The 16128-nt window shown below is 40.3% G+C and overlaps 2 protein-coding genes across 3 annotated transcripts; both read right to left on the bottom strand.

The window, feature by feature from the left end:
- Nucleotides 1-1834: 1834 nt before the first annotated feature.
- LOC144596039 (transcription factor Jun-like) lies at nucleotides 1835-16118 on the bottom strand. 2 transcript variants are annotated; one of them, XM_078404132.1, is made up of 3 exons: nucleotides 15967-16118; nucleotides 4772-4825; nucleotides 1835-4017 (listed from the first exon to the last, which is right to left on the bottom strand). In XM_078404132.1, the coding sequence occupies exons 1-3, from the start codon at nucleotides 16091-16093 to the stop codon at nucleotides 3404-3406; spliced, it is 795 nt and encodes a 264-aa protein (XP_078260258.1). In that variant the 5' UTR covers nucleotides 16094-16118; the 3' UTR covers nucleotides 1835-3403. The 2 variants fall into 2 exon arrangements, with proteins under 2 accessions (XP_078260258.1, XP_078260249.1); XM_078404123.1 differs by lacking the exon at nucleotides 15967-16118 and adding an exon at nucleotides 5502-5881.
- Nucleotides 7300-16061, bottom strand: LOC144596055 (THAP domain-containing protein 1-like). The gene is made up of 3 exons (XM_078404158.1): nucleotides 16000-16061; nucleotides 13856-14057; nucleotides 7300-11152 (listed from the first exon to the last, which is right to left on the bottom strand). Exons 1-3 carry the CDS (start codon nucleotides 16035-16037, stop codon nucleotides 10817-10819), a joined length of 576 nt encoding a protein of 191 aa, XP_078260284.1. The 5' UTR covers nucleotides 16038-16061; the 3' UTR covers nucleotides 7300-10816.
- Nucleotides 16119-16128: the final 10 nt, after the last annotated feature.

Raw genomic sequence — 16128 nt, 5'->3', positions numbered from 1 at the left:
GAGGACCAGAGGACATCGGTTTAAGGTGAAGGGGAAAAGATTTACTAGGAATCTGAGGGGTAACTTTTCACACAAAGGGTGTTGGGCGTATGGAACAAGGTGCCGGAGGAAGTTGTTAAGGCAGGGACTATCCCAACATTTATGAAAGTTAGACAGGTTTGGAGGGCTATGGACCGAATGCAGGCAGGTGGCGCTTGTGTAGCTGGGACATTTTTGCCAGTGTGAGCAAGTTGGGCCGAAGTGCCTATTTCCACACTCACTCTAGGAAGCAATTTCATCAACTGCTGTGAGCTATTCAGAATGATGAAGGAAAAGCTGAACATTAGTATTCAAATGTTTCAATTTCCTCATCAACTAAACTAATTTCTAAGTCAGCCTTCCCAAATTCAAAACACTAATGCCTATCTCTTAACTTCAAGTTCTAGTTCACTTTAGTTGTAACTTTTAACTCCAAAATAATATAAATACACAGCAGGTCAAACTGTAGTTCTGCACCCAAATGCTGCCTATCCTTTATTTAGTTTTTTATAAATCTGGCATTACCATCCATGGCTTCAACTACCCAAGCCATGAGCTCTTCATAAATATTTACACCTCTTTCTTCTTCCAAGCTTAATGATCAAACATTTGACCACATCTTATTGATGGGGCTATCAAATTTTGTTTTATAGCAGTTGTATATAACACTTCAAGGTCCATAATAAAGCTTTGATGGCTTGTAATTGTAAATCAAGTTGATACCTTTGTTAACAGATAACAGGATCCATGCAAGGACAGAAATGTGTAGGTAGACAGAGGAAGAAGATAAGAAAACACTTGATGACTTGGCAAGGTTAATGTTAGCACAGCATGAATCCAGAATGATTGTATTTTTGAACTATCAGACAAGGGAAAATTGATCTTGGAAATAAATAAATACAGCAAAGACCTCAAATTGAAAGAGTTTAGGTGGGATTTTAAAAAATAGCTCAAGAAGAAATAGTTGACAATTACCATTGTTAATTAACTAAGTTAATTCATGACTACGATACGATAGAACTTTATCGCAGGAGGGAAATTGGTCTGCTAACAATCATAAAACACAAGATACATGAAATAAAAGTAATAAGTGGAAAATCCAGGATTGGGGATGTGCACAGATTTGTGGGGGGGGGGGGGGGGAGGAGTCAGTCTACCCCACAACAGGAGGAGGGGGAGTTGTGCAGTTTGATAGCCACCGGGAAAAAGGATCTCCTATGGCGTTCTGTGCTGCATCCTGCTGGAACCAGTCTGTTGCTGAAGGTGCACCACAGGTTGATAAGTGTGTCATAGAGGGGGTGAACTGTATTGTCCAAGATACTCTGCCTTTTGAGGAGCATCCTCCCCTACAAGACCACCTCCAGTGAATGCAACATCACCCCAGAACGGAGCCAGCCTTCCTGATGAGCTTGTTAATTCTGTTAGCGTCTGCGGCCTTCTCCCTGCTACCCCAGCACACGATAGCGAAGAAGATGGCACTGGCCACCACCAATTAACAGAATATCTGCAGCATCTTACTGCAGACGTTGAAAGAGCGGAGCCTCCTCAGAAAGTGGCTCTGTCCCTTCTTATACAGTGCCTCATTGTTCCTGGACCAGGCCAGTTTACAGATTGTATAGGGAATATCCTGGCACTTTCAGTTAGAATGCAATGGCAATGCTTGCGTGTATGTGTGCAGATTGCTTATTACAGATTCCTTTGCAAACAATCAGTGCAGAAGTACATTATTGTTATAATTATTATTTGGCACAATTACGAATATGAGCACATATAAAATAATGCAAGGATAAACTTAAATCTTTAACAAACTGTTTATTTTACCAAAGTTTTATCTTGAATATTAATAGATATCAGCCTCTTTTTTGCCTTCCAAACCCAGTGATTGGGCAGAATAAGCAATGGTGGCCTGCCTTCATGGTGTTTTTGTAAATAACTGATACAGATTTACCTTGTAAAAAGAATACTATTTTCAGAATGGATTGAATATCTCCATCTTAAATTATTGAAATGGCTCCAGAACTTCAGCCTATTCCAATGGAAATGCAAGTAAACATACTGTAGTATTCAAACATTTAATCAACATTAAAATTAAATTAGCAAGTACCACCATTGAACAAATAACTAAATAAGTTTCAGAAAAGGATGCAATGCAATGATATACAACAGGGTCAAGAACATAAGGAAGATGTATTTCTGTAGCACCTTTCACAATCTCAGCATGTCCATTTGTTTTTTAGCCAGCCACGGGTGCTTTTAAAGTTCCACCACAATTAAATGAAACAAGCAGCAAATTTGACTGCAGCATATTTTAACAAATATAAATGAAATAAATAACCAGATTAACAACTTTAAATGTTGTATGGGACACTGAAAATGCCACCTAATTTGCAAGGTGTCCATTTGCAAATGTCAAGGCACAAGGCAGAAAGAGTTTTGGATCAGTATGTCAATCCAAAAACACCTCAAACACTGAAGCATTCCTTCAGGACTTCTACATTACAGACCAAGGCTGTGATTGAAGCTTGAACCCACAACTCGAGGAGATTGAACCACATCCATCACCTAGAAATAAGATGCATGTTATAAGGAATGTGGTAGGACTCTGACCATCACACACTTAAGTAATCCTCTCCAGCAAAGTACCATTTTAACACCAATGATCAGCATGTTCAACATACAGTAACTTACAAAAGCAATACAAACTCATGTAATATATTTAGCCAAAACAATTGCAAATAATGTGAAATTAATTCCTTCAAGCTCTTTAAAGTATAACAAATGAGTATCAAATGAGTTGACAATCTTTGCGAGGAATAAATCATTGCAATTATTTACCACACTTAAAAACATTTGATCCAGTGTATTTAATGGGATTAAACTTTTGTGATCTGCACAAATATAATTGTATATCAAAACTATTCTTTAAAAAAAAAATACAAATCCAAACTTAAGCTTTCTACTTCTATTTTACTTTTTAGAAAAAGGAAATTAAAATTAATTATTTCACTTTAAATATTTAACAGCAGATACCTTCCAAGGTAAGCAAAGAGGCTTTCCTCAAAGGTGACTTATTCTCTTTTAAACAGCAAAGAAATTAAGTTTACACAAAGAAAATTATCCAGAAAATAGGTGAACTGTTACAGTCTTTTCACTACACCTGTATAACTAGAACAATCATCAACAGGAGGTACACTGGGCTGCAGATATTCTTTCCATTTTTTCCTTCAAAATGAAGCATTTGAAGTAGCTTCTCAAAGCATTTCTGCAGAATAACTTCAGATTATGTTTAGCAGCTTACTGGAAATGCAGAAGTCAAGATGAGCATCCAATTCAGCACTTCTCCGCAGAACTAATTTTTTGATCAAGCTATATTAAACAGGATATTTTAAATGCTGCCATTTTCTTCTGGCTTTAAGGAGCTAGAGGATGTAAGCACTACCTGGCATCCATTATTGACATGATTCATCACTTTATGTTTGAGATGCACCACTTGCTCACGTAGTACACTTGCCGTTGAGGTTAACTCAAAGTTTTCTGATTTTAGGGTCTTTACTTTATCTTCCAGTCTTGCAATTCTCTCTAATTTCCTTCTTCGACAATTTGATGCTGCAATGCGATTTCTCTGTCTCTTCTTTTCAGCTTTGACATGCTGCCCTCCATCTTCTAATGGGGAGAGTGGTGGAGATTCACTTAGTGGGCCTACTTCTGGTACTGTCTGGGGCTCTTCTTGATATTTTGGGCACATAAGCTGTGCCAAGGCTGATAAATGATGTTGTACTGATGCTGGGCTTGCATAGGGAACATGGCCAGTGGGATAACTTTCAGAGCCTGTGTTGGGCAAGCCTGCATTGTAGTTACCAAGGTTAGTATAGACAGGGACATCTGCTTTCGACTGGGCCAAATGCAGACTGCCACGATAGATTGCGGTGGAGGTATGGGTTGAGCATGGGGTTCCCGCCAAGACCACATGTTGGTTCTGTTTGGTCAAATCCTGCAATGCTTTAAAGACAGAAAAATCCAAAGTTATCAAATTACTCACTTTAAGCAGCAATACATAGATGGCAGTCATTCAGCTCACATTCTACACTACTTCAAAATCCTTACAATTTGACACATTAATCATCTATCATTAATAGAAAAGCTGCTTTTTTTTCTTCACACTATCATGAGACCAAATTGTCTGAAATAAGCATGTCTCAAGACTGCAAAAATCTCATTTTTAATCTTAAATATACCACTGACTAAGCACCCAGTGATAGAGGATTATAAAGATTCACAGCACATATTCAAACATACATCTCTACATATGCAAAGAAATCCAATAATTATTTTAAGTTATTAATTATATCACCCATTAATTTATTATTCAAGACCATCAAGGCACTGTCCATTCTAAATCTCACAATATTGAATTGGTGAATCTTAATTGCTACATCATGTCTAACTTTAAACTCCTGCCTTAGATATAGATATTTCAATAACCTTTATATACAGTATATCAGTTTAATATCTTTATGACCTCTAAAATTTCTCTACTCGAGGTCTTTCACCATACTTTATATCTTTTCTCTTTATGTTCATGCCAATGACATCACCATTATCAACCGAATTACCAGCCCCCCTCCCCCGCAAAAACAAGTATTCCATCCACCAGCCTTTTTATTTTGCAAACCTAAATTTTACCTCGCGTATCCTTAGAACTCCCACTTTAAAGTATTGTGTACCTAAATGCATCATTAGTGTGAAGACTTACCATAAGGGTGTGGATTTTCAATCTCGTCTCTGCCTCCAAGCAAGAATCTTCTACCTGCAAATTGTAATAAATATATTTTAAAAATACAAACTAATTTTAATTAAATAAAAAAGTACGCTTGAATTGAGAGAAAAGTGGAGGTTAGAAGTAAAAAGTACGTTGGGGCGGGGGAATTACGCTCCTGCCCATCAACTCTTTAAATAGTAAGTTCAGTAAATGATCTCATGGTGGCGTGGGATAGTCAAGTGCAACGACCACTCGGGTGGAAACAAATACAAAGGGACATCCTGAAAGCCTCAAAAACTGCTCTTCGACTTGAAACGTTACCACTAGTTATCTACGAAGTATTTCCAAAATGTGCTTTCATTCCAGACTTCCAGCATCTGCGATCTTTTTGACTTTTGTTGAAATCATATGTTGCCGGTGGTGACCTGCTGCTGCCTCGATCCACATAGGTCCAGTTTTCTTTAAAGCCTCAATGATTGTTTCCGTGCGCATCCTCGCCTTTGCATCAAATTCTTCTTCAAGCCGCACACGGATGTGTCGGGGAGGAAGCAATGGAAAGCAGGGAGGGGAGTGAGTGTAAGTGGTCACCCAGTTGTTGGAAGCACCAGCAAGCAGCGGGCATGTGGCTCCGGATACTGACACCGAGCCTAGTGCCAGTGCTGAGCACCGGCCTCCAAACAGCGTCGACAGCGCCAGCCGGTCGGGAGCTGGAAGCCGCTCTCACCTTTCGTCAGTGGATGGACGAGGCCCTCGGCTTCCCGCCTGCTTCCGGGCCTGTCGGCCTGGGCACCCGACTCCGGCGAGGGCAGCGTCAGCGCGGAGCCGCCGTTCAGCTCCTGAGACGGGGGCCGCCGATCCGCCGCCGCCGCGCTCTTGTCCATCGGCGCCGTTTCCAGGTGTCCGGCGCTGGTCGTGTGGTCGCGGTAGAAAGGCGCCGCCATCTGAAGCCGACAACCCGCCGCCGGTCAGCGTCGAGCTCCGCACTGGAACGTGGCGTGACGTAACGCCGCTCGATGACGCACATCCTCGGGCCCATTACGCGCGGAAACGTCATGGCGTCTCCACGGCAACGGGACCTTCCCCCGTCCCCCGCTAACGCTGTGTGTGGGAAGGAACTGCAGATGCTGGTTTACAGCCCAGAGACATAAAATGCTGGAGTAACTATTGGGAGAGAAGGAATGGGTGACGTTTCGGGTCGAGACCCTGGGAAAGGAAAACGAGAGATAGACAGTGATGCAGTGAGATAAAGAACAAATGAATGAAAGATATGCAAAATAGTAACGATGATAAAGGAAACAGGCTTTTGTTAGCCGTTTGCTAGATGAGAACTGGTGCTACTTGGGTGGGTGGGGGGGGTGGTTGGAGAGAGATGGAATGGATGGGTTACTTGTTACTTGAAGTTAGAGAAATCAATAGTCATTCCACTGGGTTGTAAGCTGCCCATGCGAAATTTGAGATGCTGTTCCTCCAATTTTCGTTTAGCCTCACTCTGGCAATGGAGGAGGCCTAGGACAGTAAGGTCAGCGTGGGAATGGGAATTAAAGTGTTTGGTAACCGGGAGATCAGGTAGGTCCAGGGGGGCTGAGCGAAGGTGCTCAGCAAAACAATCACCTAAGGCCATTGTAACTACAGAATTCAAAGAGGGGGACTGTGAACTTCAGAAACAAATTAATATCAATAAAAGATATATGAAATGCCCTAGCAGGATTAGAAGTGGATACATTTTAGGGTGCTTTGCAAAGAAGTTGTTGGGGCTCTGACAATTTTAAAATCTTCACTGGCCACAAATGAGGTATTAAAATAGAGGTATGCAAGCGTGGTTCCTTTATTCAAAAAAGGACAGCAGGGATAGAATGTGATTATAGTCAAATGGAAATTAATGATAAAAATCTAAACTTGGAAAGGTAGAGATTAATCAGATTGTTGGAATGGCTTTATTATGCGAGATTCTGTCTAATCAATTTAAAAAAAAAGAGGTAACGAAACTATTGAGGGCAGTGTGGTCAATGTAGACAATGGACTTAAAGTGAGGCCTTTGACAAGACCCCACTTTAATTATCTCTAGCTACAATTACATTTTTTTAAAATTCATGCATGAATAGTGCATGACATTTATTTCCTTCCTCAATGTAATTTCCTAATTGTCTTCAAATAAGTGTTCCAAGTCCTTTCACAGGACAAGCAAGTGGAACCACATTGCTGTCAGTCCAGTTATAAAGACCAGACCTAGTAAGGACAGCAAGTTTTTCTACCTTGAAGGACTTCTAGGATTTACAGATCCACCCCAGGTTCCGAACTCTTGATCTAAACACAGCCATACATTAAACCAAGCTTTTGGAAGACCAGTGGGCTAGATTTGCCGGCTGCTGCTGACATCTTCTGCCGTGTGAAAACTCTGCTAATGGCAACAAATGAATGGCTGAATTAAATATGCTGGTTAAATTACATGTTGCCCTTGGTTAACTTGTTTTTTATTTAAATCTATTGCTGAGTGGCCGCATTTCCAACCAACAAACTGTTCGGGTTACAAACAGGTTACAGGAACGGAACCGTGTTGTAACATGCATAGGATCTGAACACATGAGCCTACCATAAAGTAAATGCTTAAAGATTGTCAGTTGCATACATTTGACCATAAATATTTGACCAATATTTTAAATAATTTATCCCCTGCAAAACTGTAGTAGTTCAAAGCTAGCTAACCTGATTTGGCTTAATGTTTTACCAACCCTCTATTTCAAAACAATGAGAAATCACATTCCAGCTCATGCAAAATTTAAGGATTCACTTATGATTCCTAGGTCTTGCTATTTTTCATCTATATTACATTAAAAGACATAGTGAAAGGGAATAAAGTTTGTCAAAATAACAATACATGCAAAATCAGGTCCCCAGTATCCTGTCCTTACAATTAACAAACCCCAAGAGCTCCTCTTTCTTACTACAAACATAGATCACAAAAGAACATTTATTTAACTTTTTTTTAAAAAAGCCAGACTATTTTTATTATATGGGTACTTTTTGGATGTTTATCAATATCCACAAAATCACATTCTGCAACTCTGTCCATCGGCTCGGATCATACATGGGATTCTAATTTAAATAAACCACGAGGCTGAAATATTCAAGTGACTTAGCTGATTGTGCAAAGATGGATGATATACATCCTACAGTATTACAAAATGTTGTTAAAACATTAGAGGACATAATCAGTGCTATTACTTAGTTTAAATACAAACTACATTTTTGCTTTCCTAAACTTTAAAAAGTTGGCCCAGGGACAGCCTTGAACAGTTAATGCGGAAGTCAGGAGAGGAGTGGCAGTTCTAAGTACCGAGAGTGTGGATTGGCTGGGACATCCAAATTAGTTGATCAAATAGCAAATAAAAGTAAGGCTAGATGTAGCGGAGCGGCCATGTTGGGAGAAATTGCTGTGGGGAGGCATTTAGATGGACAAGGGCTGATTAGGGATAGTCAGCATGATTTTGTACGTGGGAGGTCGTGTCTCACAAATCTGATTGAGTTTTTTGAAGACGTGACCAAAACAGTTGATGAGGGCAGAGCTGTAGATGTTGTATATATACACACTTCCTTAGAAGGCATGTCCTCTACAGCTCTCACCAACTACAGATGCGCCATGAAAAGCATTTTATCAGGATGAATCACAGCTTGGTTTGGGAACAGCTCAATCCATGACCAAGAAATTGTAGCGAATTGTGGATGCAGCCCAGACCATTACACAAACCAACCTCCCTTCCATTAACTCCATTTATACCTCATGCTGCTTCAGCAAGGCCAGCAGCACAATTAAGGATGAGTCGCATCCTGGCCACCCTCTTCTCCCCTCTCCCATCAGGCAAAAGGTACAGAAGTGTGAAGACTCACACCTCCAGATTCAGGCATTTTCTTCCGAGATGTTATCAGGCAACTGAATCATCCTACCACAACTAGAGAGCAGTTCTGAACTACTATCTACCTCATTGGTGACCCTCAGACAATCTTTGGATAGAGGACCAGAGGATATTGGGAGCCTTGGCATAGCAATTTACTGCCTACTGCAGGAGAAGAGGCAGGGAAGGATGAAACAGTTTTGCCTTCCATCACAGTGAGGAGGATTGGAAGGACTGTGATGTTTTTGTGTTGGACTTGTGAATTGTGTTTGGTGCTTTATTGCTTTTTTTGATGTTGGGCTGCATGGTGGTGAATTTGAATTGCCCTTCGGGGACAAATAAAGTGTTTATGACTATGACTAAATGGCTCGATTGTAATCATGTATTGTCTTTCCGCTGATTGGATAACACACAAAAACCTTTCACTGTACCTCGGTACTCGTGACAATGAACTGAACTTCAGCACAAGCTGGAAAGGGTACAGAGAAGATTCATAAGGATGTTGCCATGATCAGACGGCCTGAGCTATAGGAAGAGGTTGTGTTGGCTGGGACTATATTCCTGGGAGCATAGGAGGATGAGGTGTGATCTTATAAAGGTGTATAAAATCACGAATAACTCGGGTAGATGCACAGTCTCTTGCCCAGATTAGGTGAATCGAGGACCAGAGATTATAGGTTTAAAGTGAAGGGGAAAAGATTTAATAGGAATCTGAGGGGTAACCTTTTTTACACAAAGAGTAGTGGGTGTGTGGAATGAGCTGCCAGACGAGGTAGTTAAAGAAGGGACTATCCTAGCGTTTAAGAAACAGTTAGACAGGCAAATAGATAGGACAGGTTTGGAGGGATATGGGCCAAACGCAGGCAGATGGAACTCGGTGGGCCAAGTTGGGCCAAAGGGCCTGTTTCCACACTTTATCACTCTATGACTAAAACAATGGAATTAACTTAATGTGAAGGGCAAAATTCAACTGCAGTTCATGTAAGATGAACTGTTAAAGTTGGGTGTAAATAATAAGGCTATTAAGGCATGCAAAGACAATTTTTGGTTCTGTACCTTGGAAAAAAAATTCCAATAGGATGCAATAGCAAATCACAAGACTTTAAAGTTAGGCTACTATTCAAATAGCATTTATAATTTTGAACAACCAATTATATTGAAAAGATACAAAACAATGGAAACTTGTAATATCTATTTAACTAAATGGCAAAATGAGGATATGGTTATAGAACTTGAAACTGGGATTTATTTTTCTTCCCCTAGATTACATTAGGTGAAGTTGTTAAATTAGTATATGGCTACTTATAAACCAGTTTCACAGCATAAATTATCATAAAGATTTCAAATGTAATATAAAGGTTAAAAACTAGTACAATTAAAATGTAGATACAGAATGGAAACAGGCCCTCCAGCCCAACAAGTCCACACCTACCATCGATCACCCATTCACATTGTGTCTATGTTATCCCACTGTCACACCCATTCTCTACACACTGGGGGCAATTTACAGAGGCCAATTAATTAACGTACAAACTCATGCATATTGGGGATGTGGAGGAAACTGGGAAAACCCACAGGGAAAATGTGCAAACTCCACTCAGACAACATCCAAGGTCAGGATCGAAGGCAGGTCTTTAGCACTGTGAGCAAGTTCTCCTCTGCTATAAATTTCCCCGGTGTGGGACAAATAAAGGAATATATTATAGTATGATCAGAAACTTAACCCCAGGTGGAACTGATTAAGAGCCTAAAAAACTTGTTATGTGCATTTTTGCTCTGTACACAGAAGTTTATATCTATTGCTACCACTCAGTGTGAAAACAAGTCATTCTCTGTAACCCAAGATTGGTGAAATCTTTCTAATATTTCAGCAATCCCATCATATTGCTTCTAGACCATATTAGAATTTTGGTAGCACACTACATATTTTTGTTATTAGTCTACATGTTCTGATATCTGCAATTCACCACCTCCATAATGCATCAATACATTTAGTAAGCTATTTTTATTTGCACATTATAAACAATAATTGCCTCAGAGCCAACCTTGAGGATTTTTTATTTTAAACCCTACCTGCAAGGGTAGTAAAAGATAATCAGTTATGATTCTACATTATATAACAAATGTGATACTGGCAAACAAATTACATTTAAACTTTAATTACTTCATACAAAGTGTTATTTAATAGCACACAGGTTTGATGTGGTAATATCTCTCGTGTATTAAGTTCCTGTAATAGCTTCTTCATTCTTTGTAATCGTTGCTCTTGGCGGCGAGATTTCTGCTGTAAGAATCTCAGTTTCGTCTTTAGTTTCTCATTTTGTTCCTCCAACTGCTGAATTTTCTTCTTTTGTAAGCACGCATCTCGAACACTATAGCTATGGTCAAAAACAGTTAGGAGTCCATGCTCTTGATTCAATTTGGATTCCTCCATAATCTCCTCTGTTGCCTGAGGTTGGTCTCTTGGTAATGCCATTTCTAACTTCTATCAAAAGCGATGAATAGTTCAGAATATACAATTTCAATAGAGTTAACAAGCTGTAACAAGGTCATCCCTAGAACCCACAATCATTCATCTAATCCAACATTTCAAACGTATAATTTCAGTAAGATTTAAAATGCAAATACTGCACATCATATAATATGCACTCTGACAAAAAGAAAAATTATTTGTTAAATTTCTTTTAACAATGAAATTTGAGATAATTTGATAGAAAGCCAAAGATTTTGGGATCAATTCAGAATTGAAGGATTTGAGATTTGAATTAATAACTTTCTCTTTCCACACATATTGCCTGAGTGGCTGATTTAAAACAGAAAATATTATTTTCTGCATTTAATTATGTTAAGTAAAACAAAATTTGCCTTTAACAAAACTCCAATGGGGTCATGTGGTGCTTCTATTCAATACGATGACCAAACTGATGCAGAAAACCACAAACCCAGGCATCAAAAACTAGCAAATTTATGCTTTCCTATCAAAAGATTCAGCTTCCATCATTCCACAAATCTTTATCCATTGTAGCAATTAGGATTTAAAAGAATGCTAATTTCTCTCATAGACACCAGACAGGTGACAGATACAAAATTAACAGGGATTCTCTTGATGTTGGGACAACACATTTAAGATACTGGCCATATCATGTTCCAGGAAACCAATAGTAATAAGTGTCGATGTATTTAAAACAAAAAGACCAAATCAGGCTTGAATAGAGCAGGTTAATAAACAGGAAGGTATCACAAAATGCTGGAGTAACTCAGCAGGTCAGACAGCATCTAGGAGAGAAGGAATGGGTGACGTTTCGGGTTGAGACCCTTCTTCAGACCGATGTCAGGGGGGGTGGGACAAAGAAAGGTTATAGGTGGAGACAGGAAGACAGTGGGAGAACTGGGAATGGGAAGGGGTAGGGGAAGAGAGGGACAGAGGAACTATCTAAAATTAGAGAAGTCAATGTTCATACCGCTGGGCTGTAAGCTGCTCAAGCAAAATATGAGGTTAATAAAGAGTTTAGTGTTTTTCCCTAGTTCTTTAATTCTCATTTTACCTCACAGGTGTAAGAATTCCCTAGGGTTAAAGTATGTGCCTCAAATACAAGATTTATAAAATACTGTGTGCAGTCTTTCCATCCATTGTGTCTAATTGTAAGAATTGAGATATCTACCAGGTGTATATTGTTAGTTATAAATAAATCACCTTTAGTTTGTAAACAGTCTTGAATTACAGAACATTTCTTTCTATATTGATAGAAAATGCATCTACATTGATTCTTTATTGCTAGATGTACAATAATAAACCCCAAATATTGCAATGACAAGACAAACCTCAATTAATGTTACCTGGTCATCAACATTAGGAAAAAAAAGAAAGCTTGAAGTGCTTCTTTTGCAGATTTGCCCAAATACACAGAAATGGATGGTTATTTAAATTATAATATATTCTGAAAGATGAATATGTGACAGATACAGATAAATTATAACTCCAGAAAAGCAAACTACTTGAGCCAAAGTGTAAACAGATTATTTGAGCTATAATCAAATCAAAGAGAAATCAAATCCATTCAAAAAATTCTACAGATAAGGACCACAATCTGGCCATTATTGCAGTCTTGCTCGTGCCATGAACAATCCTCACTACATGCCTAGTCTATTGATTTTTATCAGAGGAGAACCCATGGATTAAAATAAAGGTACAGGGAAGGTAGGGAGTATAAGTGGTAATAGGGGGCAATTTAGCATTGGGTTGCATATGCAGCACAAATCATTAAGAACAGCTCATTGGGGCCAGAGAATGGATATCTCCCAACTCGTCAGGCCTCGTAATGTCATAGGTGATAGGAGCAGAATTAGGCCATTCGGACCATCAAGTCTACTCTGCCATTCAATCGTGGCTGATCTATCTTTCCCTCTGAACCCCATTCTCCTGCCTCCCCATAACCCCTGACACCCGTACTAATCAAGAAATATTCTTGATCATCGTGCCTCCTGCACAATGATGCTGTGAACTTAATTTCCTCATCTATCCTGCAGTCTCTTCTCTCATCCAGAAGCTGGAAATCCAAAGATTTTCAAGCAGCAGACACTTAATGTAAATGTGATCATCACTTATCTTAATGGTTTCCATCAGCCGCTGCACCATTCAATGGTTTAATGGTACTTCATGCCACATGTACTGAGATACAGTGAAATTCATTTTTGTATTTAATGTCTTAGAATATTACACACTAATTGTTGCTCTTACCGCACTGGAACCCCTTGCTTTCCCAAGTCCACACATTGGTGCTGCCACTTAGAACACTGCTTAATAATAGCAATGTTCCTGTAATTGGGGCCACAGATTTATATTCTCCGGTGTTACCTTATTTCAACAACCAGTTCTAGCTGGTTACCCAATTACCTGGAGAACAGGGCGACTTGTTTACCAGTGCAATGTAACACTGCAATGCTAAAGAGATGTTCATTGTAAATCCAAATTAAACTAACATACTTTAAAATAAAATGAACTCTTCCTCACCCACACATTACTGAAAATCAATCAATATGAACTCTCTTCAAGGATGCTAATGAATAGCAGAATAGTATCTTAACAATTCAATTGAAATGATTGGGTTGTATTTAGAATTAGGCACATTAATATACTTATGTATAACTGTTATACCACTGCATTATAAATGAGTAACGCAAAAGTTACCTTTGGTTGTTGATTTGGTCGGGTAAAACAGAATATGGATGGCACGGCATTTTCTTCCAGTATTTTATTGTTACAGTTCTTTCTAAAACAGTCCAGAGTGAAATGTTCTGAGCACAAATTGCTGTTTTTGGTGGGTATAAAATTCCTTCTCCTTACTGCAGCCAACCACTTCTTACAGAGCTCTGGTCGCTTCAGAGGAAACCTTCAAATCGGGTTTTAAAAATACTATTAGAGAGAAAAGCTACACTTGGGCATTTAACAATAAAATTGGGTATTTCCTGTCAGATTGACACCATTCGTCCATCCTGCTTTCCCGATGACATCAAAATGCAGGCAAGAGACCAAATGATGCATATTTACAAAGCAATTATGTCTATTCCAGTTATTAGAACATCGAAGAGTACAGCACAAGAGCCCTTCGGCTCACAATGCCTGCGCTGAACACGATTCCAATACCATCATCTATCTACCCGCACATAACCCATACCCCTCCATTCCCTGCATATCTATATGCCTATCCAAGTCTTTTAAATGCTTCAACCAACAACCCCCGGCAGTCACCACCATGCGTAAAAAAATTGCTCTGCACATCTCCTTTAAACTTTGCCCCTTTCACCTTAAAGCTATGCCCTCCAGCATTTGATTTTTCCATCCTGAGAAAAGAGATTCTGACTGTCTATCCTATCTATGCCTCTCATAATTTTATATACTTCAATGCCGGAGGTTGCGGTCTCCCCCAAACTCCGGCATTCCAGAGTCTGTCCAACTTCTCCATGTAGCTAATACCCCCCCTAATCCAAGATAGACACAAAATGCTGGAGTAACTCAGCGGGAGAGGCAGCATCTCTGGAGAGAAGGAATGGGTGACATTTCGGGTCGAGACACTTCTTCAGACATCCCCCCCAAATCCAGGTATCATCCTGGTAAACCTCCTTTGCACCCTTTCCAAAGACCACACGGTTGTAGCTTTCATTCATTCATTCAACGAGTCTACCATTGCTCTAACTATGCACATTTTCTATTTACTTTCCACATGGCACGTCACCAGAGTTCAGGAATTTATAGAGCCTTTAATATTTTAATTTACCTTACTGGTTGAAAGGATTAACTCAGGTACCATTTTGTCAGACAGGACAAAATGTAAATTGCAATCATTATTAGGGCTGTCTCATTACAATTCTCGGATTTGCGGATTTCCTCATTGTACATTAGATTATAACACAGGCCTATCAACATCGACAACCCTTGTGAAGATTCATCACAAAGCAAAGCATGAAACTAGTCAGTGACCAGAAAAGGAAAGAAAACTATTTAAAAACATTAGAATTATGAATCAACATAAAATGCTGCCCGTAACAGAAATCTGATATTAACATTTTGGAAAATAGACACACAAAGCTAAAATAACAGCAGTCAGGCAGCATCTCTGGCGAAAAGATAATATCCCTTTTCTCCAGAGAGTTACTCCAGTATTTTTTGTCTATCTTCGGTTTAAACCAGCATCTGCTGTTATGGAAGTTCTGCAGTTCAATCACATTCTTCCCCCCACCCCCCACCAATAAGTAGTTTTGTTTTAATTACAGACCACTGGTCTTTTTTTCTCATTTCATCCTCATTCTGCATTTTAGGTCCCTTTCCACTGCCCCGAGGCCCTCGCCTATCCTCTCCCCACTCAGGGGTGATTTACCAACCCTCCCCGCACCCCATCCCCATCAATACACATACCCGTTCCTTCTCTCCAGAGATGCTGCCTGTCCCGCTGAGTTACTCCAGCATTTTGTATCTACCCCCATCCATACACACACTCTTCCTGAATATTGCTGGGTCCGTCACCCACCCCATCCCGCTCTCCTGCAAACCCTTGCCCGCTTCACCTCTTTTCCCGAGTTTCCTTCCCCGCCCAACTCTTCCCACCTCACCTCTCGACCTTCCACCACCCGGCTCGTTCAGCTCCCTCCCTCCCCTCAACCCAAGCAAGGAACGGCCTGGCCCACCAGCCAGCCAGCGCAAGGCTTCTGGATCGCCGGCCGAGGCTCTGCGTCCGCAGCCAACTCGCTCCCTCGACGGAATCCACTAACCAGGGCCCGCTGCCTGCTGTCCGGCCTGCCTACCTGTGGAAAGAAGTGCCGCGATCCTTGTCGTACCGGTTCTTGCAGCCGTAAGCGGAGCAAGACAACACCATGACACCGAGCAGCCGCCCAGCGACCGCGACCACCTGCCCCCGTCCCCGCCGCCCATTGGCTGCGCGCTGCCCGTGACGTCACCCGTCGGGA

Source organism: Rhinoraja longicauda, chromosome 1 (assembly GCF_053455715.1).
Source record: "Rhinoraja longicauda isolate Sanriku21f chromosome 1, sRhiLon1.1, whole genome shotgun sequence".
Lineage (NCBI taxonomy): Eukaryota > Metazoa > Chordata > Chondrichthyes > Rajiformes > Arhynchobatidae > Rhinoraja > Rhinoraja longicauda.
This window is presented reverse-complemented; position numbering and strand designations above follow the sequence as displayed.

Bases quoted from the DNA above. Each gene is read 5' to 3' on its own strand.
- LOC144596055 (XM_078404158.1), bottom strand. From the start codon at position 16,037: ATGGTGTTGTCTTGCTCCGCTTACGGCTGCAAGAACCG. The intron at 14,058-15,999 runs GTACGACAAGGA...CCCGATTTGAAG, and splicing joins GCTTACGGCTGCAAGAACCG to GTTTCCTCTGAAGCGACCAG. The intron at 11,153-13,855 runs GTAACTTTTGCG...CGCTTTTGATAG, and splicing joins GACCAAATCAACAACCAAAG to AAGTTAGAAATGGCATTACC.
- LOC144596039 (XM_078404123.1), bottom strand. From the start codon at position 5,718: ATGGCGGCGCCTTTCTACCGCGACCACACGACCAGCGCCGGACACCTG. The intron at 4,826-5,501 runs GTGAGAGCGGCT...TACAATTTGCAG, and splicing joins CGTCCATCCACTGACGAAAG to GTAGAAGATTCTTGCTTGGA. The intron at 4,018-4,771 runs GTAAGTCTTCAC...CTGTCTTTAAAG, and splicing joins TGAAAATCCACACCCTTATG to CATTGCAGGATTTGACCAAA.